A 27,969-nucleotide genomic window follows, 5' to 3' on the forward strand; every position below is an offset into this window, starting at 1 on the left:
AGTAAAAAAAAAAGCCAATATCCATTTCTACCTCATGACCCAGACGCCATTTATTTCAACCATCCTCGCATTTCTCTTTTCTTTTTTCTCATACGCTTCAAACCATTTTGTGAATATTCGCCAGAAGTCGCCCACACCATGCGCAACAGCCTCGAAATATTAGATCTTTTCGAGAGCTTTTATAGGAAAGAAAACAACCACACACGAGTTGGATATGGTAGAGATATCAGAAGTCAGGGTATTATTCGTACAACATATAAATTCGAGAGGGAAAAGGGGGAAGGATGTAGGGAAGAGAGAAAAGAACAGGAAGGAAACGCTGCCGGAAGGTGTTCGTCACTCGGTAATAGTAATAAAGGGGGGTTTTTATAATAACGAAATCCTAATAATCGTCTTCCCTCTCTATAGTCATAATTAACTCGGTGAGTTCTTTGCGCAGCGACCTATTCCGGTCCCATGACTCAATGATTTTCGGACGGTGACTGAGGAATACGGCCTTCTTCCAAGGAAGTCCGTCGTACTTTGGTGCAATCCGGTTAGGGAGGTTCCGGGCAAGATTACGCAGGACTAAAGCCGCTTTGTAGGCCACTCCCACGGGTTCCCCTCTGTCATTCACCGGGGTATCCATGTAAAACCATTTTCGAACAATGCGTTCCTGTAGTACCGCGCGTTTGGAGCTCGGTGGTTCTGCATCTGCGGCACGCTCCTCGGGCAAATGCGAGGAAACGTGTCCTGCAACCATCGCGGTATTGGCACTCGGGCCAGATGATCGAAACTTGGTGCAGTTGTCCCAGAGACAGGTGTGAACGGGGGTTTCCGCGTTTTCCAGGTTGTAGTGGCCCGGCGTGTCAGTAGGCGCAAGGTTCATGTGTTCCGAGAAAACGTGGGAGCGGAGGTCTGAGGGAGTACCAAAGGCGCGTGAGCACGTCTTGGATGGTTTGGAGTTGTCTGCCCACTTGCAGTAGATATAGGGGAATCCCTGGAAGGTATATGCAGATTCAAGCGGCCGAATTCCCTTGATGATGAATTTAGTTGCTGCACCAGGTCCGTTGATGACCTGAGCCTGTGCATTGGTAAATGTTGTGCTGACATTCTTGATGAACTCTGCCGCAGGGAGAACACCACCGCCAGGAACCCTGGGGTCTGCGAATCGGCTCTGGTAAGCTTGCCACAGCGCAATCTGTGTGATCTCACAATCAGAGTCCTCGACGAAACAACAGCGCAACCAGCGAGAGCTGCGCTCAGGTTCCGAAAGATCCATCAAATCTTTGAGAAGCTCAGCGGGTACACGAGGGATTTCAGATGGAGGCGGTGCCACTTTTTCCTCCTGCAGCACTGTTTCCTTCTTGGAGGGCCTCCCTTCATATGCTAACAATGCAATCATTCGTGGGACGAAAACAATGGGGAGGTTAAAGGTGTCAATCACAGTCTCGATATTTCCCGGCGAGAGTGTGTATTGATACCAAAAGTCGAGCGCACCACTCAAAATGTCCTTGTCTAGGTCAAGCAAAGTGTGGTAATACAATTGCTGCAAAGTCTGTTTCGGCGTGCGCTCAATCGCTTGGTTTGCATCCGGCTCATCAATCTCGGTGGAGAAATGTGTCATTGCCCAAAGACCACGTACGACATGAGCACGATCTGAAGATTCGAGGCAGTCCATCAAAGTAATCCAGAGAGGATCTTCTGGGTCGGTCTTCATGAATTTGGTCACTTCTTCTGCAATGTCCAATGCATCATTCTTGATCTCATTCAAACGAGGCTGGTTTGGAATGTTGATCAAAATGACTAGGAAGTCCCTCAGCAAACCCTTGGCGTAACGCGCAACGTAGAATGCATTTTCCTTCAATAAAACCATATTCCTGAGGACAAGAGTTGCTTCTTTGACATTGCGTAGCCGGTGGTTGAACTCGTATGTCTCAAGAGTGTCTTGTGGCAAAGTAACCGGGATCTTTCTGATCTTCTCTAAGAGATCGCGAGTGCCATGTAATGAGTTCAACACATTGACACGGTCAATTGGTTGCCGAAAATCGTACTGCAGTTCCCATTTCACACCGGTACACAGAAGCGTAATCTCCATTGCTTTTTCCATGAGTGTTTCAGCAAGTAGCGGGAAACCCTCGAACTTGAACTTATCCCATCGTTGATTTGATATTTGTACCAGGTGGTATAAAGCAAAGTCGACCTCGTCCGAAATTCCAGATTGCAATCCGTAATGGGCTCGCTTATAGATATGATCGGCTACAACGCTCCTTATTAGTCGCGCATATCAGACAAAAAGTGTGATGGGCTTACACTTTGGCACTTCAAGAAACCTTAGGGGAAAGTAAGGGTCATAAAAGTCGGGTTGTTTAGCAGTTTTCCCTCTACTGTCAGGGAGGCCAATAAACAGGCCTGGTCGGTTCCCCGGAGTCGCTACCTCGCGTGTGGACATTGGGGCTCTCTGGTCCCTTGAATCCCAGTTATCAACGCCGAATTGAGCGTTTGCCGGCGACACAGGTGTCAATTGAGGAGATACATTTCCGTGGGTAAACGAGCGTCGAACAGGGGCAGTATCTGGAATAAAGGGCTGGTTGACTTTAGGAGCCTGTCGCAAGCCCTCTATGGAGCAAGTCAGTATCACTATAAAGCGTAGACCTCATGGGTGGCATATACTTGCCTCGCAAGGACGTGCGGGGAGTAGACATTTTGGCACTGGGCCCAGTGATATCCGCAAATGAAAAACTGTTGGAAGCGACACGCTGGATGCGAATTCTTATCTTCGTGCAAGTCTTTCACCCGTGAAGTACGACAGTCAGTTTGAACTGAGTCGGTTGTCGACAATCGACCGTAACCAGATATTCCTAACGCAAATGCTATCGTCTTTCTCTCAATGTTGCCCTCAGTTCCGTCAAGAAAAAAAAAATGCGTTCTGGGTTCGTAATCGGAATCGAGAGAAATTCCTCCTGGCGATCTGTGACAGGTAAAAAAAACCCTTTGGTTGCTCCTCTTTTTAATAATTCTTTTATTCTATCGGGTATTCCGGCGCGAGCAAAAGCCACTCCAAATAAGTTCGAGGTCGATGAAGCGTATGCAGAGCTGGCCAGCGAGTTGCCCCGCGACGGGTTTGGAAATCTGGGGTCGCGATTCGATCTTGTATAGCAAAGGATGCGACTGCGGGATGCAAAACACAGACCTCCTCGTGACGACGGTTCGTAAAAATTGCGCGATGTGTATTGCGCGGGTCCAGAGGGTGTACTGCGACAAGTACGCGTAACAGCTGAGCGTCAATGCCTTGGTTGCGGCCCTGGGAGGAGAAAAGGGCTCCGTGGTGATGGCGAGCTGGTCTTGCGATGCGTGCTGGGCATCCCAGCCAAAAGTTCCGCGCAGCTTCTCGCTCTAGTCGGAAGGCTGGCCTCAGGCGCGTGTCCGGATTTTCTCGCGGACCGGCCCAGTGTTTGCTATGTTTGTAGAGGTCATGTGATCTGGTCTCAGGCATGATAGGGCACCTGGGAACTTCCATCTTCAACAACATACAGAGAAGTCTATCCAGATTGATTTCCAATTCTTAAATATGATACTGTTGATGAATCAGCTACATCTCTCACCACTGTCACTCCATTCTGCTGTGAATTGGGCAAAAAATAGGCAAAGAGAAGCAATGTTTTCCTGGATAAGTGATACATGGCTTCGAGAGATCCTGTCTGTTTCTTCTAATCCTGGCGAATCACTAATGATCCATTCAAAAGGAACTTCAATGAAACTTTTCTCAATGTGGATTTCAAGGGACAGTATCTGAAACTCTGAAGAAACAGATCTATGACGCGTTTTCGTCAGCTTCACCCAACTATTGTCTTGGATCTCAAAAGCTTCGCTAATCCTGGTATCATAATTTCCACGCGAAGACGAACATACAAGTTACTGTGTTTTCTATATTTTCCACAAGAATGCCGGTACCAATCGTAAAAGTCAGCATCCGGGCCTAACAATAGCAACTGTTCGTCCGTTGGGAACTTTGCTTGCCCGACGGCAAGCCGTGCATGAAATCCAACAATTTTAATTCAAAGCACCCAGCTAGAATTACTCTATAAATCTATATATACAAGTACCTAAAAAAATCTTGCGAGGATAGGCCTATCAGAGAAAAAAGCATGCAGAACTTTTGTCGACCCACCCCTCATTTCAGCACTCTCCTACTTACTCCTACCAACACCCTCCTTTTGGTGACTCGATAGTACCTGACATAATGAACATCCCGTCTCAACAGTCTTTCCACTGACTCACAACTACCCAACTCACTCAAAACTTCGAAAAGTGGCCTACAGTGCCCCTCTTGAGCGTCTTTGTCTGACTTGGCATTCTCCTGCAATACATCGACTCTGCTGAAACATACAAATCATGCAGCCCTTGGTAAAGGCTCTCCGCCTCGCCCCAATCTATCTTACTGGTAGATAAATGCATAGCTTAAATTGTCTCCAGGGTGGGCTAATGACCCGGAAATACTGGACTATGAATATGAATAGGCTGCAGACAACAGCACTGGTCCGCAGATGGCCCAAGCTTGCGATCTCCCAAGAGCAATACCAATAATGTACTATGAGAAGACAAAATTTGGGGAAGTGATGTTCCAGGCCGGGGACAAGTTCTACGTGTGGAACCAAATCAGTGGCAGTGTTAACGAAATTCTTTGTGGGGATTTGAACAGCATCATTGAGATCATGACAGGCAGTGGACTGAATGGACTGCGATTGAAAACAATTATGTAAAGAAAGGCTTGTTCTTTATCAAATTCGATGCTCATGCTGCCTAGGAGCTTTTCAAGAAGTTGTCCACGCGCCCTCCATATAGACGAATCAACTCTTTACAGTTAGGATAAGGATCTTCTAAATCCGTCCAGACTTGTCCTTGGAGGTCGTTGTCATATTGGCCGGATTTAATTGCTCTCTTGTTGATGGAAGCGCCATAAACGGACGTCTCAGGGGCACGTCCCCTGCTAAGTCAGTACCAGCTTAACTTGAAAGTAGGTGGCTATAGCCTGCAAAGTTTTTACCTCAGCAGATGCAGAAATGGATACGTTTCGGCGCAATTCCCCAGTGGTATGCTCTTTTTTATCCCCTTCAGGCGAGGGATCTCTTTGAAACCCCATCCTACAAGTCGAAGAGGATTTCTATTCACCAAAATACACCTCAGTCGAAGGTTTGGCCTGCCCAACTACCTATTTAGGGCTGTAGGGAAGCTGCCTCCCAGGTAGACAGCCTGTTTTAGAAAGAGCAATGAAGAAAACCTTGGAAACAGCATCCTCTGCGTCATCATCGCCCAAACATTGACCAAGGCCAGGAGTTCACGGAGGATAATGCCCCGTTACATCGGCCCTCCACTCTCCGTGCTTTACGCCCGAACACTATCTCCGAATATGAGGGTTCAATGCTCTTGGGAGCGACGGTATACGTAACTACCAGCGTCCAGTTTTCTGCTGAAATGCTGCAATTGGGACCTTTTCGATAAAAGCTGCTGGCTTCCGTCTAGCTACTATCAGCTTACAATCCATTATAGTGATATAGCCAACAAATCAATACTTGTCACGGGCTCTAGATGACCGATGGAGTTGATCGTGGAGTCTTATCGGGGATAAAATCTTATCCCGCCTGCCCTCAACGTCTCCAACTCCAACGCTGTCTTATTTTACAGAATATCTTTGAAAAGGAAAGGCTCCACTGTTGTCACGTCATTGGTATTCTTTCTGGCGTATAAAGACTGAAAACTGCTGTTTGCCAAGGCGGAGTTTCGTATTATCTCGACTGCTATGGAGTATGGAGCCATGGACTAATACAGAGCACATGCTCCTCTCGATTCGCAAGACCCTGATCCTTAATAAAGGGTACGCATCCAGCGCTTACTAGTGGCACTCGCTCACTGAATATTGATGCATTGGGAGTGATACCTGCTAGTTTTGCGGATTACCAGCATGGCTTGCCTACAGCTCCCTCGGGTTCTCATGTCTTTACTTCCCAACAACCAACATTCACTTCTTCTCCCGCGAAAATACCTTTGAAGACTTACCCATGCATTCATTATATTCAGGGGCATCGTAATGCGGCGGAAGATCATCGGCACCAACAGTATACGTGGGCCGAGTCTATATATGGAGCACAGCGATGGCATAGTTGATCCCGAATGGACTTCCATGAATATTCCAGGGCCGATCCCGAGCCGAGTCCTGTATGTCCGACCCACCGGTGCTGATCCCGTCCTCTTGTCCTAGAGGTCCCAAACTTTGCCATCATTGTGTTCTGCTTAACCATACGTATCAAGTTCGAGTGTCCCGAGTGGTTCGGGATCGACATTGAATATTACACTTGTTTCACTCCTCTTCATTCCGCCAGCAATTCAAGCTCCCGATATCATCAAATCTGCTTCTTGGCGAATCCATTCCCTTCTTGGCATTGTGAATTTGTCCTTGAATCCATGCCAAGGTCGACCAGAATGCTGTTCCAGCCCGGAGTTTTCCCACAATCTGCCGTGGGGACTGTGGGAGGAGCAGAGTTACATTGAGGTATCGTGGGAAAAGAAACAAGGCGCTTTCTTGGCTCCCCACGGCTGCTTTCGATAATCATTCGCATTGGTATATCTGATCCATAACAGTACACTCTCCGGGTACTCATCAATCGCGGAGCCAATGAAAAAGCATCCAATAGTCAGGGACATGAAGATTGTTCCTACAGAGCTGGAGCATCATTCAATTTTCGCTGTTGGGCACGGATGACCCCCAAGCTACCAAGGTCTCCTATGATCTTGTTCATGCGCAGGGCAGAACTTTTTCGAGTTATAGTTTGTGTTGAAGATGACTTTAACTGACTACCTATTGGTGACTAGTCTTTTGTGGATTCCATTGATCGCCATGCTGGAGATGTCTCATTGGATCGCCATGCATTGACCGGAAGCCGCCAATAATGCCGTTCATACTGTGGATGTAGGCAGTGCATGATGACTTCCATTGCCAAGGCGAGTAAAATATTATCCAGAATGTTTGCGCAGTTCCATCGTCTTCAGGTGGATGCTATTGTCGATATAGGGAAGAAAAGAGGAAGCCGTGGGATATATAAAGCCTAAGATATCCTCAGTTCTTTCGGTCATCAATAGCTCAAACACATTGCGAGTCTTACAGTCTTGACTTCATTCTTCAAGCCTGATTTTTCATATTTGTTTTTTGCCTTCCTTTCCTTGCCAATATTTCAATATGCAGTTGAAAAACTTGCTGAACCTAACCGTCGTCGGTGGTGCTGTCCTCGCTGCCGCTCACCCTGGTCACCACGAAGAGCCCACTTCAGAGGTCCAATCCTTCAAGAGAGATGTCAACCATGGCTTGAGGAAGTGTGCCACCCAATTCGAACGAAGTGGTCTGCACACCCGCGCTGAAGCTCGCCGTAAGGCTATGGTCGAATTGCACCGTCGGCAGCTCACGGTCCGGGACACAGACGCCATCTTGAACAAATCCCACCATGTGACTGGCAATATCGAGCCTTCGACATCAGACGAGATCCTGTTTGGAAAGAGCAACGTTTGTCTGATTGCCCCGGAGGGCGAAACTGGTCCATACTGGATTCCAGGAGAGCATATCAGGAGTAATATCAGAGAGAGCGAGTCTGGAGTGCCAGTTGTCGTGGAACAGCAGTACGTCGACGTCGAAACCTGTGAGCCCATCCATGATCTTTACGCTGAGATCTGGGGATGCAACGCTACCGGTGTCTACTCCGGTCTGGTGGCCGATGGCAATGGTAACGCTAAGGACCTCGCCAACCACAACCGCACTTTCTTGCGCGGTATCCAGCCTACCAATGAAGATGGCGTTGTGACTTTCGAGACCATCTTCCCTGGCCACTACGACAGCCGCACCACCCACTACCACAATGTCGCCCATATCAATGCCCAGCGTCTTCCGAACAACACCATTGCTGGTGGATCGATTGCGCACATTGGACAAATCTTCTGGGACCAGGATCTCATCAGCAAGGTGGAATCGACCTACCCTTACAACACCAACAACATCCCCATCACCCTCAACGCCGATGACCGTGTTGTCAATGTGGAATCTGGAAATAGCGATGCGGACCCGATGCTGAGCTACGCCTTCCTTGGAGATAAGATCGAGGATGGAATCTTTGCCTGGATCACCGTTGGTGTCAACACTTCTGCTCTTCACTACCCTTACTACACCAATGTGTACACCGGCTCTGGAGGAATCGAAATCGAGGGCACAGATGAGGGTAGCCCCAGGGCCATTGATGGAGGTCTTCCCCAGACCAGCAGCTCTGCCTCTGCCTCTGCTTCTCCCTCGAGCAACTAGGGGGGTTCCTTCAGGACATTCGATTATCGGATATCTTCTTCTCTCTTTGTTAGAGTGAACTCTTTCTTATTTATAGATTTAGAATTATGGTGCCGTCCTTTTATTATTTACGCATTGGTCACAATAGAAAACTTGGAAGCTTTCAAGTTTACATCAGCCTAAACAAATAAACGTTTTTCTTCATCCATAAACCTATGTAGCTCTGTGACTGAATTTCCTCGTGGATTTTCCACAAGAAAAGCGCGAGCCCAAATACTATCTGTCAACAAGTGGTTGGAACATATAGCCAAATTGGGTCATCACCCACTGTCAGGTGCTTCCTAGCCCTCCTCCATCAACACCCACCCATCTCAACTACAACTCTCACCTGTATACCATCCAGACCAACTTATAAAATATCATCTTCAATCTATCTCGTCTATTATATACACCGCCATGTATCAATTCTCCCAGCAGCCGCAAGAGTCTTCCCAACTCGCACGTCTGCCGCTCGCAAAGTTCTCTCACGCAGCCACTTCCATCTCGCACAGCGGTCCATTGAGCTGGAGCCACATAATCGGAAACGGAGATATCATCAGTGTGTTTGAAAAACGTCCAGGAGCTACTCTTTCCACCGCGCGGATCTTGTTGCGGGTGTCACGCGATTGTGATATATTGGTATAACCTGCAAGCCCTGGATCATTCTCTGGACCTAATGCTAATGATTTGCTTTTTCACGATAATAGGAAGAGATAGACATTGCTTACTTTGCAAGAGAGGCTGTCGCTCAAGCCCAGTCAAGACAAATTGGTCACGGTCACCCGAAACCCATCTTTGCAGTTATCGTAAAGTCGCCCTGTTTGGCTGTGAAATATCCAAGTGGAGGAACAAGCGTGCGTACCCAACACAATTACTGAAACATTAGAAGTCTTCTTTCTGAGACTGAGGACAGGTCCGTCGTTTCCAAATAAAATTCTCCTCCGATAGAGATTACTACACGGCGCTGGCCATTCTGAGTGACATTAAATGTCCATTCTCAGAATCGAATATCGGCTCACTACAACCAGCTCGAAAGTTGGCATCCTCACAATGGAATCCAGGGCTTGGATCCTCTACTTCTGGTGGAAAGGACGCGCTCCCTAGCGGCTCAGGCGCGCTTGGGATTTCTTCTTCAAATAATGTCATCTTCCCATCGCATTCGTCGACAACCTGTGCATCTGGAATGACATCGACTATTACAGGTATCGTCCCATCCTATCCATCATAAACCTCTTCCTAATTGAATATCACGAACAGGTCCTCCACTGCCATCCTCGTCCTCGGGTACCACCCACACCGCAGCGGACTATACCACAACCACCAGCAACGGCCTAAACACGAAAACCGTCCCAGATACATTCCACTCAGAACCAAACACCTTAAATCAAAGCAGCCAGGACGTAGCGTCCAGACCCTCCACAGGCGTAGCTACAGTCTGTCACGATCCTCAAACCCTCAATCAGCTTCTTCCTCCGAAACGGGACCTGCCATTCTCGAAACCAGCCGCGAAACCAGCCGCGAAGAAACCTCGTACACGCACATCCAAACAGCCCACACCTACTTCAACGTCAGGAGATATCTCCGCAAGACCTCCTAGTACCGGTATGATGCCTCTCCTGAAAAGAGGAAATGGAAATACAAGAGCCGCTAAGCTGATCATCATGAAACAAGAAGGTACCGATCAACAAGCCAATCCAACCCTATTACCACCATCAACATCAACTCAAGCATCCAAGCCAAGTCCCAAGAACACATTTATCCAGGACCCAAATAAATCCAACCTCAAACGCTGCTATACCTCCATCCAAGACCTGAATCCTGCTCAGAACACCCCACAAACGAATATATACACCCCATCCCCATCGATCCCAACTCAACAGCATATATCATCAGATCCCTCATTCTCAGTCCACCGAATAAATACACATGGAGACTATCAAGTTAACTATCCCACCGAAACACCATCCGCGATCAGTACTACTCAAGGGCGCCACGATATACTCACCACAGCGGATTTTTCAACGTACCTGTCTGCATCAACATCTGAGCGTACAGCGAGACTGGAGGATTGGATCTGTAAACATATTGAAGATGATGGCTTTCTGCAACTTTGTCAGGATATAGAGGGTGTATGGAAGCGGGTTGCGTTGGGGATGTGATTTACGTTATGTTGTTTTGTTAAGTTGCTCTTTCTTTTCATCTTCTCACTTTATCTTTGCTTTCTGATATTTTTACTTTGGTATCTGTTATTTGCTGATGCTGTTCTGTAATAGTCGACATTGCAAGCAAGATTGAGGATTTCATGATACTACAAATGATAATTCAGTCCCAATAATAATATGTATTTTCTGAAGTTGGTCCAATCTGACTAGTCGCTACAAGTACACACATACATTCACCATTATAATCCCGCTAGTCACAGCATCAAGCGTCACAAAAGGCAAAAAATAAACTAAGAGAAAAAAAAAAAAAAAAAAAAAACCGAGCTTTTCCCCATATAGATAGTGCAAAGGGGGGGAATGAGAAAATTAGACGGAGAAGGCAAAAAGGAAAAAAGGAAAAAAAAAAAAAATACAGACATATGAATGGAAAGAAAAGATAAAAGATACCCAAATTGAGATACATCACCGCAAAAAGTTTTCAAGTTTTCTTTTTGAATGCCGTTGGTACCGTAACTCAGCGAGATCGGCGGTAAATCAAGCCAGAAAAGACATTGAGATAGCCTTCTTTGGTGAGCATAGTGAAATCAACCACGACGCGGCCCTGAGGTTGCGACGGCACAAGGTTCGGTGATGTTGGACCCATGTTCTCAGTAGAGGCGAGGGGAGGAGGCGAGGATGCAACAGCGGCAACGGAGCCCTCAGCACCGACAGCCAGGTCAGCCAAATGCTGAAGAGAGCGCTGCTCGTTGGGACCCATGACTGGGGGAGCAGCGCTAGAGGTGCTTTTCATGAGACTGGGGTCATGGAGTTGGCTCTCTTGGGCTTTGACTCGTCTCCATTCCAGGAAGATGCGAATCTTAGAGTCCCAGCCCGAGGTGGCGAAGATGCCGTCAAACTCAGCGCCTTCAGAGGTGTACTTGAAGCGACGGTCGAGGATCTCCTCTACCTTCTTCAATGAGTCCCAGCATTCGTTCGAGTGCTCTGGGAGAACGGTTGCCTCGAGTAAAGTCATAGAAGCCAAAGCTAAGCTGTGGAGATCGAACGGTGTTGCGATACGTGATTGCATGGCAGCCTTGTGCATTTCGTTGATAACCTCTTCAGCGCAGTAGATGATCTCATACGGACTGTAGACAAAAATGTGTCGTTTGATCAACAGTCGGATGGTCCAGTAAAGCTGGTTTTGTAGACTCTCAAGGAACCCGTGAGATGCGGCATCTTCTGGGTTGTCGTTGAATGTGCGGATGTCATCTATCTCCGTCAAACGCTCAAGAGAAGACATCAGGTTGGCGCCAACCATGCGACCAAAGCCAGTGTTGCTTTGGCAGACATTGTGCTCGAGTGCGGCCATGGTAACCATCTCAGGAAGGAATGTAGAGTATGCTGCGATACGAACGTTAGTAATGTTGTCACCAAATCATTAAGGGCAATTTAACATACAGCCAACTCCTGTTGTAACGGGACCGACAACCCTTTCATCTTCCCGACCACCAATCTCGTTGGTTCCGAGAACACTCGGATCAGCCACACTGATGGCATACCAGCGGGTGAGAATGATCAAGGACACCCAGTTACGACGTGTGATATTCGCCTCCGAATCCACATCAGGGTCGGAGACTCGCTTGGTCTTGAGCTGACCCATGCTCTTGGCCATATCAGAGCCTAACTTGGTAGCGGACTGAATGAGCGTGTGCTTGGGAACGCCATCCTTGAGGACAAAGTTGTCAGGACCTCGTGAATCGCAGTCCAAGATCATAAGCATCATAGTCTGAAGCCATATCAAGTTGGTAGAAGTCTCGCGGACTAGAGCTGGCTGGCGAGTGTAGAACAGCAGAATGTCCTGGGCGTTGTCGAAAGATGTCACTTTTTCAAATGTGCCCGACATGCGCTCCAGATTAGTGCGCGTCACAGTGTAAAGACCAAAAAGAAAGACTTCCTGCAATTCGCGACTGCATCGGTGGAGTATTTCCATCAGACGTTCCCTGGTGTGTGGCAGAATGGGGAAGACAGGGTGGATTTTCGATCGATACCTGCACATTGTTAGACAAACAAAGCAAGGTCAAAGCCAGCAGACGAGAACCTACGCATTGAAAGCACCCTCATCTACATCCAGTGGTGTCATGTCCTCTTCCATTTCTTGTTTGGTGACATCTGAGATCTCAATACCAGCCGGAAGCTCGCTTTCAGTACCAGGGGGCCAAAATAGATTGCCAGGCTTTGGCGCAGAGCCACTAATAACGGACGGGTTACAGGGGTCTGTCGGGGTCTCTCCTGCATCTAGTCTATCGTTAGTGAAAGAACCTCATGTGTAGGTATGGAAACCACGAACCAAAAGCATTCTGAGAGCCACGAGGGTTGAAAGAAGGCTGAGCAAAAGAAGAACTGGGGAGTCCCTCAAAGACAGAGTACGTTCTCTTGCGGTTAATCGGGCCCGTGTCGATTGGGGGAGAAAACTCTTGGTAGCCTCTGGGTGGTGAGACTTCGTTCATGGTCTGGTAAGGCATATCGGGATGGACCATAGCAGGCTGCATCTGACTCTCCAGAGTGTGCAGACGCTCTGCGAGTTCTTTGATGTAACTGTTATGCATGGTCAGTTGGGGGATGCTTTTTGCCTCCTGAAGCAACATCGTTCTTACCCTTTACTGGGACCGCGTTTCATCGGGACGCGACTGAATTGACAAACCACCCCGAGTCTGCGACAGTTCGAACAGGTCTCGACTCCAGTTTCCGAGCTCGCATCGCAACGGACCTGTTGGACGTAGAATAAGTAATCGAGTCATCCAACGTCGCGTCTAGCGCGACGAGCCATAGAAAAAGCGATAATAAAAAACAAAACCGCCGTACCTTTTTGCGTCTGCACTCATCACAAGCCCGGGAAATCTTCGACCTCTTCCTCCTTGCACTCTGATCACCATAACTCAAGTCGTGATTCGGATCGACACCCACTTGTTGACTGGGGGTAAACTGAAGCATATGTTGTTGCTGTTGGTGCTGGTCGGGCGATGACGGACGACCCATGTCAGGACCACCAGGGTTTGACGAGCCCAAAACCATCGATTGGCTATGGTGAACGCCGTTACTCGATCCATCAGCGAGGCCGGGGCCGGAGGTTTCGCGGGAAAGCTCAGCGGACAAGAGCTCGTCGGCAGTCAACTGGCGGTTCGTGTAGTATTGCATGGCACCCTGACCCATCTGCGCGGCGTTGGGGGATGGATAGGAAGGCGCCGGAGGCATATCAGAATGCTCGCGGGAATTCATTTTGGCGAAAAAAGGCGAGACACGAGGGCGAGTTGGGTGGTGGGCGTGGAGCGAGGCTCCGGATGGGTGGAGGATGGGAGGAGTTGGAGGAGAGAACTGACGCGAGGACAGCAGGGCAAGGTTTTACAGGCTAAATTTGCCTGGGCGGGGGGTATTGTGAAGGGGCTAGCGCCGAAAGCCCTCGGCGCTGAGAGCAGGACACAGCGAACATGATCGCGCGACCGAGATGCAAAAAAAAGACGATGAACTTCAAAACACAGACGGCGAGACGGTCTTGGGGGACAGGATATAGTTTCATACTTGGGATGATTCGCGCCCGACGCGGAGATCCGGCTTTTCGTTTCTGCGTCCAGCGACGGATTAATACTATTTCCCACCGGGCCAGACTCAACCAAAACCTCATCTAATCCAAGAAGAGGCCAAGAGATATGGATGCGACAGATTGGGGGGTCGTCCAGGCCGAAAGGAGGGATGCGAGGGGAATCTTACATCGCGAGGCTCGATCCTGTCCGTGGCCATCTGATACACGATGCCATTGAGGATGGAGGAGTAAACGAGGTCATCGTCGACCAAGTCTGGGCTGTTCTACTGAAATGGCCTTGGAATTATCTTGAGAATATATGATTGCATCTATGAATTGATCTATAAGATTTCAAACCTATTTTGTTCGATTCTCGAACGTTTCCTGCTTCTATCGTGGGATGCGATGCGGCTCTGTGATAATCCCAGATGGTGTTTTGACCACCACGGTCTGCTCAGAACAATCACATTATCTTGGATGCATCAGAATACTGGATAGAATTAGTGACCCAGACATTTATAGAGCTTGAATGTTCTATTTTCTGCACAGTATTTCTGGATCTTTCGGTGAACGACGTCAGATGCTGACTTTGCTGCGCTGAGAACAACCTCACCATTGACCAGAGCATAGAGTCAAAGCAACAGATTGCCATGAGTCCATGACATACCCTCGGGACGTCCGAATGGTGCCAGCAAATAGCATCATACCGGTGACCATATTCGGGTCTTTAACCGTGACTGGACGGACAGTTCATGCATCTACTGCATGACTCCCCATATTAGCTCTCCCTAGTACTTGAGCTGCTGCATCAAGCACCCCGACGTGTCCAGCCGTAAATAGGAGCTCTTGAAGCAATAGGGGATTGAGTTTGTAGTGGATGGCCTGGTGCATAGATGAGCTGGACAGTCTTCTGCTGCATTGAAGGACTGGAGATGACTCCATCAGATTCTGGTTTTGCAGGTAGCCAAAAAAGCCAAAACGTACTGCTTAGAACCAGCATAGAATGGATTGACTACCTCGTCAATAAACATTGTCAAAGATCCTGATTCTTCAAATCAAAGTTATCCAACACGGCAAAAAACAACGACAGCAACCACGTAGTCCTACCTAGTCTCCTCCACAAGTGCACGGTCCGGGTTGCAGCCAGACCGGCGCGTATATAGCAGCGGGCTGAAAGCCTGAAACAGACGACAGTCCCACCCATGGTCGTGTCTCGTGTTGAATCATCTCACTGGGATAGATAAGCAGCTTGCGACTTGGGAGTTCTCATAATTGAGACTTTGTGTCAATTCCATCAGACCATGGCTGGTTGAAGGCGTCAATTCGATTATGCCCATTCTGGCTGGCTTCATCAGACCGGGCCGGGAGAGGTCGATAAAGGCTAACATGGTCGAGTGGGACTTTCTGGGGAATTATTGGTGTCCGTGAGTCTGATCCACCTAATAGCTTGCCTCCATATCCATCCACATCCATAAATAATAATGATGGGTATTAGATGGAATATTGTAGGACGACAAAGCCATACTAAACGTAGTTCTGCCCTTTGACTCCAACACGAGGGACTGGATCGTGTTCCTCTGGAGAGTCCGTTCACCACCGAAAAGACCCGGTTTTGTGGCTAGCGGCAGCCCTGATTGGTGGACACGTGCAGATCAGGAGCCCCGCCACCTGACCGCCCGCCAAACAGCGCCGGTCGCACTGCAGACGCACCAAAGCAGAAGCCGTGATGTCATGTTGCGTGGCCACAAACTTGATCCTGTCGCTTCATTATTGTTTCTATATGGAATTATGGGTATGTATTTATTATGTTCTGTCTTACTGGAAGTATGATGAAATGGCATCATATTAGGTATTATTATTATTGTGGTCTCATAGGTGGAGTATCTTTACCTAACAGTCCCCATACGTACCGCATTAGGCGCTGCCAACCCAGACCGGTCCTGCATACAAACCCAGATGCCAACCATGTAACAGGATACTCCTCCTCGATTGCTGCATGAAATTGGAAAGGAACTCCAACCAGCTGCCTGGCCTAAATCCTGGGGCCAAGACTGGTCCATGGCGCAGTCGTCCATGGCCCAATGCGAGTGCCTGTCCAACCGCATGCTCGACCTGATGCTGCCAATCAAGTGCGCCAGCCGGTCTGGTTCTGATTACTTAGTGCCTGCATGGAACGTGGGAATCGCTTTTCTGGAAAGTTGGGGACTGGCAGCGGCAGGGGGACGTGGCAAGATCTGTCTTTGCTGGGTTTGATTCCCTGTTAGACGGAGGATTTTTCTGGCTGGGAATATTTTCAACTTTTTTTGGAAGAAGTTAAGAGGAAGAAGACGGACTAGGCTGACGAGATGGAGCCTTGAAAAATCAAAAAAGTTTAACGGCAGTGTGCCCGGATCTTGGCCCCGAATTTCGTAACAGGATCCATCCACGAGCGCAGGGTTTTCGGCGGGCCAACCGTTAGTTAGACCTGACTCCATCCACTGCAAGCCCTAAGACCTAAGTACATATGCAGTCGAGCCAACGCCTGGGGAAGTATGTCCAGGTAAGCTTGACATCGTCCATGATTCTTGAATCGAGAATCTGGGGGTCCTTGCATTAATAAAGGGTTGGATGGGATGTGAAATACGGGGTACTCCGGGTGTTCTCAGCTGGTATTCGTGGATCTTGCTGCGTCAACTGTCCTCCATGCGATAGCTAGGGACATCATAGGAGTACGTATAGGGTCAAACAGCTTAGAGTTTTCTGTACAACGCACACAAGAACGAACGGAGAATTTAATGGGATCAAAAAGGATACCAGTTGCCTTGCTGCGAGTCAGTCAGGATCAAGCCAGAATACCACCTTGGCTAGGATCATCATTCAGCGACATCATTCACTAGGCGACAGTGACATGCTGACATGTCAGAATATCAAACATCCCAGGCTGGAGATAATGCCGGATATTCAATCATAAATTCAACAAATACACAGGAATATCAGGACTGTGGACCACACACGACGCATTCCATTCTTGCTTCTTCCTGGTGGGGGTAACAACAGGAACATCACAGAGTCTTGCTCGGGACCAGCCGTCGTTGGGGTCTTCTTGTCCTGTCGATGGAGACGGCACTATCCTTGATCCAGACTAGTCCGCTCCCACTACGGTTAGTAAGGCACTAACTTCACTAGACCGCGCTAACCCGACTAGGCCTGTCCGATCGTCCTCGGCCTCCGGGGCGCCACAGCCACCACCCACGCAGCTCCCTTGCGGCGCCTGAATTGTTCCCCCCCAAATTGCCCCCCCCAAAAGCCCATCGGTCTAATATTACTTCTTCCCGCCTTTCCCCTCCCCCGTCTTTTTCCTCTTCTTTTTTTTTCTTCTTCTTCTTCTTTTTCTTGCTCTTCTTTTCTCCGTCTCACAGGGTGTTGATGCAACTCCTGCCTCGACATCGGTCGCCTTTTCCCCTTCTCTTGGCCGCCACAGCCGGTATTTGGTGTCCTGTCTCACGGCCGGCGCCAAACGGTGCGTAGGCTTTGGCCCCCGATCCTCGCTGCTTTCAACTGCTCTTACTCTTCAATTGGATTCCTTTCTCTCTCTTCGATCTCTTGGAATTCCTAGCCTCATATCCTGGCTCCCTGGGTGGCTTGCGCCTGCGAAACTACAAAACTATTCAATTTGTTTTTACACACCCATCTGAGATAATCTCAAACCGGTGCGACTCGGGCCCTATATACTGGTAGAACGGCGTTTCGTGACTTGCGTTTTGTGCGCATTGGGACATTTCGTTGGAGATACCCTTGCTTTCTGTTGGAGTTTCTTCGTTCTCTCGTCGATCCGGTCTTGATAGGACGGATCGCACACCTTTACAGTGAAACCCGCCTTGACGGCTCTTCACTCTTCCCCGACAGGGCTTCCTGTTCGGTTTATTATTTCTTTTGTTGTTCGAAACACCAAATTATAGAGACTCCAGTCTCTGTCGATACCCAATACTCTATACCCATTTGATTGAAATTGTTACTCGTCGCGAATCGTCGCATGTTCTCTCTTCAGTAACCCGCGAAGATGCTTATCGATGGCGAGAAGTGGGCTTGTGAAGCTTGCGTCCGGGGTCACCGCGTCAGCAGCTGTCACCACAGTGGTATGTCGATCATCTGACAGCTCTCGGCGTGCATACTAACTGGAATAGACCGCCCTTTGACCCATATCAACAAAAAAGGCCGACCAGTCTCTCAATGCACTCACTGTCGCGGCCTACGCAAGTCACGGACAACCCACGTAAAGTGCGAGTGTGGTGACAAGAAGAAGCACTGTCATAAAAATGACTCGGACCCCCACCACCTCGTTGACAAGTGGGATCACAAGCGTGAGCATCATGATGATGACGGCGATGGCACACTGATTCATTGTTCTGATCTGGATTACAGAGGATTCCCGCCAGCGTTGCGCCTGCGCTCATGGACAGCGCTGTATCTGTGCGCTGAAAAAGGAACACCATCTAGATTCCGTCCCGGAGACTGGTCTCCCTCCGTCCCAGCCTGCGGTGCTGGCTGAGCCCCCCAAGAAACCTCAGTTGACATCCACCAAGTCGGAGAGTACGCTCACCGTCTTCCGAGACGGCCACCACAAGCCTGCCCACAAGCATAATGACATGGCTCACAAGTGTGGTATGCCTTACACCATTCCTCGATCGCATACCATCCATTCGACGTCCGATGTGACCCGCCGATCAGTGGATCATCTACCCTTGGCGCAACCATCTTTCCTGGAGCTGCTTCCCCCTCCACCTCCACCACGTCCAGAGCAACATGACAATGGGCCGCAGCGTCTTACGAAATCCGAGAATGGCTCCCCTGAGAGTGTCCCTGTCACAAATGCGGAGGATAACACGAACTCTGTAACTCCGCTCGAACTCCCGCCCTTTTTCCCTCCATCTCAACCGTTGGACAACTCGAACGACCAGACCCCTGAACATGTGCCTGTAACGACTGCTCTGGGGAAGACTCCTCTAAATCAGATCGTCACCAATGTTCCGCCTCTCGATGTTTCTTCCTATTCGTCTTTTCCTGCTACGACGACCTCGCCGGCTACCTGCATGGGTTTCCAAGATACATACCAAGACTCTTACTTTGCGTCCCCTGACAACGACACACCTCTGGGATCTGGTGCGTTCAGTGCTCCACCGGTTGATTGGTCAAGTTTCCCTCTGTATTCTTCGGATGTGCCTCCTACAACCAGCACCCAGACTCCCTCCTACGCCAGCTTTGACTACAACTCGATGGGGCCTAGTCTGCCTGCTCCATCCTCGTCGGGCGATATCTCGGAGGTTGATGATTTCGGACCTCTTCCCGGTCTAGGACACAGTGGCAGCGATCTGCATGATCTGCACAGCGTGAGCGAAGGATCAGATATGGACAACTTCCGCATCAGCTCGGCCTCTTCGTTTATTAGCCTGCCCCAAGCCCAGCTGTTGGCGTCGAACAATCTGGAGTCGATGAACATTGACGATTTCCTCAAATCGGCCAACGAGTCGACGGCGGCCTTGGAACACCAACTGCAGGGCAACATAGAGCCTCCCAAATCCTTGCCGGCTCAAGATTCCTATGGGATATCGCAGCCACCGGAGTTTAAGACACCCAACCCACCCAGCAGCCTACCGATGACGACATCCCCGTCGGATCCCATCTGGCCCGCGGCTCTTTTTGATTCGGGGGCCAACATGGATGAGAATATCTTTCCGTCGTGGGCACAGTGATCGGTAAGCAGTGGGTTGCAGTCTTTTCGCGGCACCTTTTACCACCACCTCACACCGTCTGAGTGACGACACCTACGTCTTCATGACCTTGATGAGCGATGATGATAAATGCTTTTTACCCTGTTCAATTAGCCATTGCAATCTATTCCCACATACTATAGCATCAATTCATAAAATGCCTTGTTATCGTTTCTCGTTATCTTTACTCGTTATCCTTGTTCATTCTCCATTGATACTCTATTTTTGGATACCGATCGAACTGACCATTCAATCTCCGTCGAGTGGAGAAGGATGATGTGTTTTCCCATCATTGGGCTTTGAAGATCGAACAATGGAGGCAATATGCTACGTGTCTACATGCCGAAAGAGGTCAAGCCGGTGACAGAAGTGGGAAAGCGTTGGAAGTGGGAGTAGAATAGACTTTTTCTTTATTTTTTTTTTTTTTTTTCTGTCTGATCGTGCTGTCTCCTGCATACTAGCGTGTTGCCTCCCCCCTGGCGGTGCAGGACCGATCACTGTGCATACATATAGACTACACTTGTATTTTGTTGTCTCAAGTTACAGTTACCCCGTGTGAATCAATCTAATAGACTATTTTGTGTAATACATATTTCCAAAGAACTAGCGGTGTGTGGTATGATGGAGCCATCAGAACAAATCAGCAGTCCCCAATCTAGCGGTGTGCAACAAAGAATCCATAATAAAGAATACCACTCCATCCCAAATAAACCATCACCAATAGCATAATACAACCCCATCCTGGAATGTTTCTTACATCCAAACCAACAAACCAAACCAATGCAGGCATCCGATCTGGCTAAAATATCCAGGAGATGAGGCATTTATTTCCTCCAAGGGATGGACCAGACAAGCTTTTCACTCCCGCAAGGCTTGTTGCGACTTGGCTCTGTTTGGTATCTGGGGTGCATTCCGCTGTTGTTAAACTGGTTTGGTTTGAGTTGTGCGTATCCTTGTTTTGGTTTGGGGTTGGGTGGGCTTTGGTTGGGTGCGTGGGAATATGGATATGGGAATGGGTGGTTGCATGATGGATGCTTTATGTGTCTATCCATGGGTCATGATGGGGTTTTGGTTCCTTTGTGGTGGATGTCTTTTGGTTATCATGGTTGATCTGGCTTTATACGAAAGGTTATATACCAGGGTTATACCCAGAATATTCCTCTGCTATCTATATTCTATATCCTATTTTATATTATTTCTATTATATATATATATATACTGTCCCTGTTTCTTAACGATGTTGAATCCTTACATAGAGCTCCCTGCTTGTAACATGGCGTTCAATCCCCCACAACAGAACTTTTCTTATACCTCTCCGGTATACCAACTTGTCCAATCGATGCTGTGAGTCCCATCCATCCCATCCATCCTGTCCAGTTTGAAAAAGCTGATTTATCATGCAGTGTCACGCAGTGATGTTGGTAATACCGCGACATCTAATCCACACCCAGGGCAAGCTAAATGGCTGCAGTATCTTCATCGGCCAGAATTCATTCACATCCTGCATGGTTCTATCTCGAACTCATTCGCCACTTCAACCAAGGCTGAACAGTCGTCTTGTCTTGCCCTGACAATCCAATACTGCCAACTGAGGTGGTAAGCCCAGCCAACCCTCTTTCCCAATCCGGTAACCCAACCACGCATATCATTCACTTCTCTTCTTTCCCTTCAACAACCAGAGCCCCTGTGATCCAGCGGCAGTATTGCTCTCTGCACTACAGGCTGTGCTCTGGGTTCGAATCCCGGCTTCGCCTCGATTGGATATCAAAAAGATATTAGATCGTGGTGTAGTCGGTGTTTCGGAGAAAAACGTCCCTTGATTCCAAAGGATTTCAGGGGGGGTTTTCGTAGCCTGGCTTTCTTGGCTGGGTGAGCTTTTTTGCCTTTTTTTATTTCTTCTTTGTTTTATTTTGGTTGTTTCATGGTTGTTTATGTGATTATATGATGCTAACGATGTTGATCAGTTTCGGCTTGTATACCACCTATGACCTTCCTCCCGAGAGTGGATAGCAGACCTATTATGCTTCTCCTCTATTACTTTCCTATTACCTGTCTAGGCCTTCAGCAAAGAGCCAGGCTCCAAAACAAACGAGCATCCTCCCAATCCACGGCGCGAGTCTCTTTCTTTGACGATGTATCGAGCTTTCCATTGGCAAAATGAAGAAGGATGCCTTTCAGTGCCAACGGGAGCACTGGATGAAATACAACCAGCGACGTCGGGGACAAGAGCAATTGCCATTGGGCATAAGTATCATTCCCCACGATTATTGCTGTCTGGTCTGCACATTTTATGGGACTGGGATTATCTTGCAAGATTATGCCTGGATCTGACTTTCTCCGTCGCTTTGATCGTGATGTCGTCCAGAGCAACAAGTCCAGCTTGTTGACACTCATGATGTTCTCAGGTACTATTTTTCTGGTAGAATAACGCTCGTCTTCATTTGCTTATTCCTGTTTAGATATCTACGCATCTGCTTTTTCCTTGGAGAAGCGCTACAAAAACGGACGAGATTATCACCACATTCGATTCAAGCTGCACTCCACCAATCATGGTTCAACTCGCCAACAAACATTAGGTCCTTGACCACACGACCTCTTTACTTGCATTGCTTCATCAAAGCTACTCACTACGGCTGAAGAGTAAGTCAAGAATCGTCAATTACACTTTGCTTCATCGAGCACCATCTAACCGATATCTCAGATGTCTCCAAGAATGAACCCTTTCCGTCAGCCCTCAGTATCAGCGTCCCGGCTTCTAAATCAGCTTGGTCACTGGACCAGCCCCCTGTCTATGGCATCAGACAAGCCCCATAAGGATGGTGTTTCACTTCTACAAGCTGCGAAGTTTAAGGTTCTTCCACTCCAAGACACGCTGAACCCTCTTTGTCACCTTTCTATGACGCTGCACTTTGAACTCCCGTTAATACGCATAAGACGGTTCTTTTCTCCCTTCCACGTTAAGTCTGCGCCTTTCTGATCAGATCTCGGAGTATATCGGATCTTCCAGTTTGACGTTTCTGGGAAGGGGTCCAGGCATGGTGTCGGTCTCTGCTGTTTGAGAGGTACATGGACCAGAAAAAGCTGCTAGCTGCCTTGAGTTGAGGCATTTCTTCAATGATGAGCGCGAACGGAGGGACTATGCATGAGGACTTTTCACTGTTCGCACCTGGTCGGTCGCCAGATAGGGTGACCGGTATCCCGTTTGCATATTTGATTTTTCTCTTATCACATTCCATTCCTTAGACTTTGTCATTGTTAGTTGGTGTGTTATCATCTTTGTCATTTCTCATTGTCCCTAGAATCCTGGCGATGGTGCGGAGTATCACAGAATGAACCATTCAGTGGTGCATATAGCTTGGGTGATACGCTATCGCGCTTAGACATCTAGATGCTACTAAGAAATATTTTCTATTGTACTCAATATCATGAATTAAGCAGTTGTTGCTCTACCTAGTCTATAAGGTAACGGCACTCGCTCAGTACTCGTTCAAAAACCACTGTATAGAAAATGCAAATATAGATTCGTCCAGCAAAATCAAGCCCGAACCAAAGAGAAATAAGATTCTAATATACCCGTTTCTTGCCCAAACGTTTTTCTTTTTCTTGTTCTTTTTTCTTTCTTTCTTTTTAGTTGTATTTAGCCATGAACTCGCTGTGGAACTTCACGATACGCTCAACCCAATCGGTGCCGGGGGCAAGGAAAGTAGTGCGGAAGTGCAGAGTGTTGGGCTTCTGGCCAAAGCCAGAGCCGGGAACAACGCAGACTCCGGTGGCTTCCAGGAGGCGCATGCAGTAGAATTCGTCTGCGGCGCGGTTCTCGGCTTGGGCGGCCTCGACGGCCTTGGGGGGCAGGGTGATGGTGGGGAAGAGGTACATGGATCCCTGAAATTACTGTTAGTAAAGAAAAATAATACAATCAGATATCACATACCTGAGGCTCTTGGCACTCAACACCCTCCATCCGCTGGAAGGCCTCGTACAGAGCAAGGGCGCGCTTGTGAAGTCCATCCCGGATGCCGTTGTACTCCTTCTGGTACAGCTCGTAGCTGGGCTCACCCTTCTTGGGAGGGTTCACCATCATTTCAAGCAAGCACTGTCCAATGACTGGTGGGCAAAGCATGATGCTGACAAACTTGTAGATCTGAGCAGCGACCAAGGGGTCGAATCCGACCAGCTCAAAGTAGCCACCACGGTGACCACACTCTCCAACCATACCCTTGGAAACACTGTGGAGAGAGGCCAGCTCCACGTTGTCGTATTTTCCAGGGAACTCCTGCTGCAGCTGGCGGAGGCGCTTCTTGAACGAGGTGAATTCACCAACGAAGACGTTGGTCTGGTAAACCTCATCAGCGATAACCACGAGCTTCTCCTCGGCGGCAACATCAAGGACACTCTTGATGTCGTCCGCACCCAAAGAGGCACCAGTAGGGTTACCAGGGTTGATAACAACGATGGCACGAACGTCGGTGCCAGCGGCCTTGGCCTGCTCCAAGGAGTTGCGGATGGCGTTAACGTCAGTACCCCAAGCCTTCTCCTCTTCCAAGAGGTATGGGACACATTGGGCGTTAAGGAGGGACAGGGTGGCGGTGTACAGAGGGTATTGAGGGATTGGGACGAGGACACCGGCGCTGGGGCCGTTGCAAATCACATTAAGGAGGGTGTTGACACCAGACGAAGCACCACCGCTGAGGAACAGGTCCTGAGGGTTTGCGGGGAAACCATCACGCTCCTCGATGAACTTGGCCACACTGTCTCTGATGATAGGTGCACCCTGGCTGTGACTGTAGGCACCCACGCTCTGCACATCGGCCAGGAGAGTCTGGGCCCGCTCAATAACATCCTGGTTGTAACCGAAAGAGCTCTTCAGGGCTTCCGGGTTCTCCAACAACAGCGGGTTCTCGAGAAGACTGAGGACCTGGCGGAAGAAGGTAATGGGCTTCTGGTCGAGTTGTTGCGGGTTACCGATGTTGGCGAAGATGACACTGTCAAAAGGCAACGACTTGTCTCCCTGGGCGACTCTCACACGGAACTCCTCAGCCTTAACAGCCAACTCACCACGGACGGCATACTTGGCTGCCTTGACGTGAGGGTTGATGTTGTCGATATCCAAGCAACGATCACGCTTGGTGTGAACACCACGCTGTGCAATCGAAAAGTCCGTCCGGGTCATGGTGATGGGTCCTGCCGTCAAATCCGGTAACGTTAGTATTGATTAATTAATTCTTGATATAGTAAATCTTTCTGAGAACAATGCGTCGAAAAAGGTGGCCAAAGGAACAGTCATAATATATCAGGGACCAAGGCCACGCCCGCCGGGAATGTCACGAGATGAGGGGAAGCATATGACAACACAGTCCACCAGACAGAAAGATGGAGCCCATGATTCGCGCGTTTCCCGCTATCATTGGACAGGCTAATCCAATCCCAAAACTGGCCGATCTGAGGGGTTGATCCAAATGCCCCTCGGACTCGACCGGGGGTGTCGATTGACTTAACGTACCTGACGCTTTGTAGCCCCCCGCGGGATGCGCCGCACCAAAAACCCGACTCCGCGGCCAAACACTCGGCCGGGAGAGCATTGAGCAGCGCAGCGGCGAGGCCCGCATATTGGCTGCAACCTTAAGCTGCCAGGTCATGATGTGCTGCTTCTGAGGATATTCTGGAGAGAAACCTGCAGCACTGATCAATCAATGCGTGGTTTTTTTTTGGTCTGACTCTCCCCTACTTTCTCCACTGCGCGATCTTCGGGAAAAAAAGAAACACAGGCGGTGTAGGGATCGACAGGATGAGTCAGCCGCTCTGCTGAGTCAGCTGGGTCTAGTGCTGCTGGTATCTTTGAATTTAAGATATCTCCAGCAGTTCATCAAGGAATTGCGTAAATTAATATTCACAGCTGATTATAATTGCTTTTTTACTGCCTGCTAATTCAACAATTCAACAGATAACCAAAAAAAGAAACGCTCAGTTACCTAATGCCATGGACTTTCCCACGTGTTTACTCCGTCCAGACCCGACGTTTTAAAGCATCGGCACGCCCATAAATGCCTCAAAAGAGCCTTCCCCATGTTTCCGAGCACCGAAGAGTTTCTTTTGGCTAATGATTACATACAATATCCCCAGACTATCCCCACAAGTCCAGTAGGACCAGATTTTTTCAGCATGGAAGGTTCGAGGTTACGTTGTCTTTTGTCATTAGTTGTATGATACAGCAGCCTCGCATGCTTTTGCTCTAATGGGAGTAAAAAAGTAAAAGACCAAAAAATTCCTCAATCGTTCAGCTCCTCATGCAGAATCATGGAGATACATGGCATCAAAAGAAAATTAAAACCTCATCTCTCTAACCCCGTTCACTACCGCGGAGTCGCACAGCCTGGCCGTACTTCTGGAGTTTCGTGATAAGTGCATCTCCATGTTTCACAACATCCGCATACTGCTTGTTCTTGTCGTCTGGCCGGTTCGTCTCGATGATACCGTTGACTCGATCAATGGTGCATGAGATGCGGTTGCTGGCGATGAACTTGGCAAGGTCCCTACAGTTGTCAGTTAGCATGTTTTCGTCATTCAATTTGACCGATCGCTGTGCCGGCTACAAAGGAGACCTACCGATCCAAGAAGTCGACAGTAACGCCAAAGTCATTTGCCATGCTGTTCAATCCCACCACTCGGTAGCTCTGGAGCAACTGCTGGTAGGCACGCAACCTCATCTCTCGGACAAACCAAGCACGGTGCTCGTACAGGTACCGATCCTGGGTCAAGAATTGGTCCTCGACCGCTGCCAATCCCACGAAGAACGACCGGTAGTTACCATTGTAGAGACTGTCGACAAGGTTGGCAAGGGGAGAAAAGTCAACGGCCGCCTCGGTCTCGGCCTGAACACCAGAGCCGGTGGTGAAGTTAGACAGGTTGACTGCTGTAGTGGCAGGTGCGGGGGTTGTTCTTGTCGTGGAGGCATCCTTCATCTCCTCATCCCGGGCGCTAGGACCAGAAGACACTTCGCCAGTCAATGCGGCCAGTCTGTCTTCGGTAGAGCCCAGGATAGCTTTGATCTCCGGTGCATCGACAACCTTGGCCTTAAAATCCACCCGCTTCAATGACAGCGAACCAGCAAGAACCGAGTAAATAACCAAAGCAGAGTAGCTGCAAAGTTCATAACTCGTGAATGTGGACAAGCTATCAAGGAGAAGAGGAGCGGCGAGGTTGTAGGAACGGATCGTGAGCAAGTGTAATCCCTTGTAAGCCTTAAGGCGATTCCTTCGGTCCCAATCACCACCGCTTTCGATGAGAGCGTCTGCGCGTTCAATGCTCTTCTTGACATAGATAGCGTCACCAAAGAACAGTCCGATGCGAATCATAGCCAGCGACAGGTCGATCTTCGTTCCAAGGAATGTCGTCTTCTCGAGAAGCTCTTCGTGGGATTCGATAGCTTTGTCCTATCAAACGCATTCCTGGTAAGCAGTGTTTCTCTAAACCAACGTCGGAAACCATCTATTTCTCACCTTGTCTCCTACTCGTGCCCAAAATTCAGCACGCTTCCCCCGTGCGGCCAAGACCTCGGTTTCTCCAGCTGCCTCTTGCGCCTCATCCTCCTCCTTCTGGAAGGTCTCCAGGTCCTTCTTGTTGTCCTCAACCAAAGACTGATATAGAGCCTCGTCCCAGGGGAAATCGATCTTCTGTGGTGATTTGCGAGAGGCCAGCATATTAGAAGCGATGAGAGACTTTGTCGAGTTGCTGGGGCCCGATGGGTGCGGGTGCTGGGTAACACCTTCTCCGGAGTTGTTCAGGATACCTTCGACAGGGTGTGCGAGGTGTCTGTAGAATGGGGCCATCTTATGCTCCGAGATAGCATCTTGGAGCCTTTTCAACGAAGTTTGTCGCACCGTCTGGGAGCAAGATGGGTTGGAGAGGTTGAAGACATGTTGGGCGAGGGCGAGGTCGGGGTACTTGATGTACTGCGGATCAGACCCCATTCTGACGGCTGGCAGATGGGGGGAGTCGAGCAGGTATATGGGTGATTAGGAGAAACGGGAAAAAGAGACAGCAAAGGCTGGTAGGTAGGTGAGATGGTGTTCGGATGTTGTTGATTAGGATGGGGGACAACGGATGAGGCAGATACATCACGTAGTAGCTGACCCGAGCTCAGCTGGCGGAACGTTTTTCCAGTCCGGC

The 27,969-nt window shown here is 49.0% G+C and overlaps 7 protein-coding genes across 7 annotated transcripts; 3 read left to right on the plus strand and 4 right to left on the minus strand.

Moving 5' to 3' along the window:
- Positions 1-382: 382 nt before the first annotated feature.
- ASPWEDRAFT_55045 (putative chromatin remodeling complex subunit (Rsc9)) lies at positions 383-2,684 on the minus strand (the record flags this gene model as incomplete). The annotated part of the gene is made up of 3 exons (XM_040838143.1): positions 383-2,238; positions 2,293-2,598; positions 2,657-2,684. The coding sequence occupies 3 exons, from the start codon at positions 2,682-2,684 to the stop codon at positions 383-385; spliced, it is 2,190 nt and encodes a 729-aa protein (XP_040684143.1).
- Positions 2,685-7,213: 4,529 nt separating this feature from the next.
- Positions 7,214-8,320, plus strand: ASPWEDRAFT_164665 (intradiol ring-cleavage dioxygenase; the record flags this gene model as incomplete). Its single annotated transcript, XM_040829888.1, has 1 exon — positions 7,214-8,320. The coding sequence occupies one exon, from the start codon at positions 7,214-7,216 to the stop codon at positions 8,318-8,320; it is 1,107 nt and encodes a 368-aa protein (XP_040684144.1).
- Positions 8,321-8,567: 247 nt separating this feature from the next.
- Positions 8,568-9,879, plus strand: ASPWEDRAFT_748392 (uncharacterized protein). Its single transcript, XM_040839526.1, has 3 exons — positions 8,568-8,977; positions 9,046-9,192; positions 9,252-9,879. The coding sequence occupies exons 1-3, from the start codon at positions 8,756-8,758 to the stop codon at positions 9,564-9,566; spliced, it is 684 nt and encodes a 227-aa protein (XP_040684145.1). The 5' UTR covers positions 8,568-8,755; the 3' UTR covers positions 9,567-9,879.
- A 1,135-nt stretch (positions 9,880-11,014) lies between these two features.
- On the minus strand, positions 11,015-13,755 carry ASPWEDRAFT_55049 (putative C6 finger domain protein; the record flags this gene model as incomplete). The annotated part of the gene is made up of 6 exons (XM_040838144.1): positions 11,015-11,880; positions 11,938-12,527; positions 12,582-12,774; positions 12,827-13,074; positions 13,134-13,246; positions 13,342-13,755. The coding sequence occupies 6 exons, from the start codon at positions 13,753-13,755 to the stop codon at positions 11,015-11,017; spliced, it is 2,424 nt and encodes an 807-aa protein (XP_040684146.1).
- Positions 13,756-18,095: 4,340 nt separating this feature from the next.
- On the plus strand, positions 18,096-19,785 carry ASPWEDRAFT_32646 (uncharacterized protein; the record flags this gene model as incomplete). The annotated part of the gene is made up of 3 exons (XM_040833696.1): positions 18,096-18,171; positions 18,220-18,396; positions 18,458-19,785. The coding sequence occupies 3 exons, from the start codon at positions 18,096-18,098 to the stop codon at positions 19,783-19,785; spliced, it is 1,581 nt and encodes a 526-aa protein (XP_040684147.1).
- Positions 19,786-23,430: 3,645 nt separating this feature from the next.
- ASPWEDRAFT_177126 (putative alanine aminotransferase) lies at positions 23,431-25,439 on the minus strand (the record flags this gene model as incomplete). Its single annotated transcript, XM_040831613.1, has 3 exons — positions 23,431-23,685; positions 23,735-24,984; positions 25,304-25,439. 3 exons carry the CDS (start codon positions 25,437-25,439, stop codon positions 23,431-23,433), a joined length of 1,641 nt encoding a protein of 546 aa, XP_040684148.1.
- A 239-nt stretch (positions 25,440-25,678) lies between these two features.
- On the minus strand, positions 25,679-27,896 carry ASPWEDRAFT_46073 (proteasome regulatory particle lid subunit RPN7). The gene is made up of 3 exons (XM_040836685.1): positions 27,300-27,896; positions 26,407-27,233; positions 25,679-26,333 (listed from the first exon to the last, which is right to left on the minus strand). Exons 1-3 carry the CDS (start codon positions 27,768-27,770, stop codon positions 26,141-26,143), a joined length of 1,491 nt encoding a protein of 496 aa, XP_040684149.1. The 5' UTR covers positions 27,771-27,896; the 3' UTR covers positions 25,679-26,140.
- Between the last annotated feature and the right edge of the window lie 73 nt (positions 27,897-27,969).

This window comes from Aspergillus wentii, assembly GCF_001890725.1.
Source record: "Aspergillus wentii DTO 134E9 unplaced genomic scaffold ASPWEscaffold_9, whole genome shotgun sequence".
NCBI lineage: Eukaryota > Fungi > Ascomycota > Eurotiomycetes > Eurotiales > Aspergillaceae > Aspergillus > Aspergillus wentii.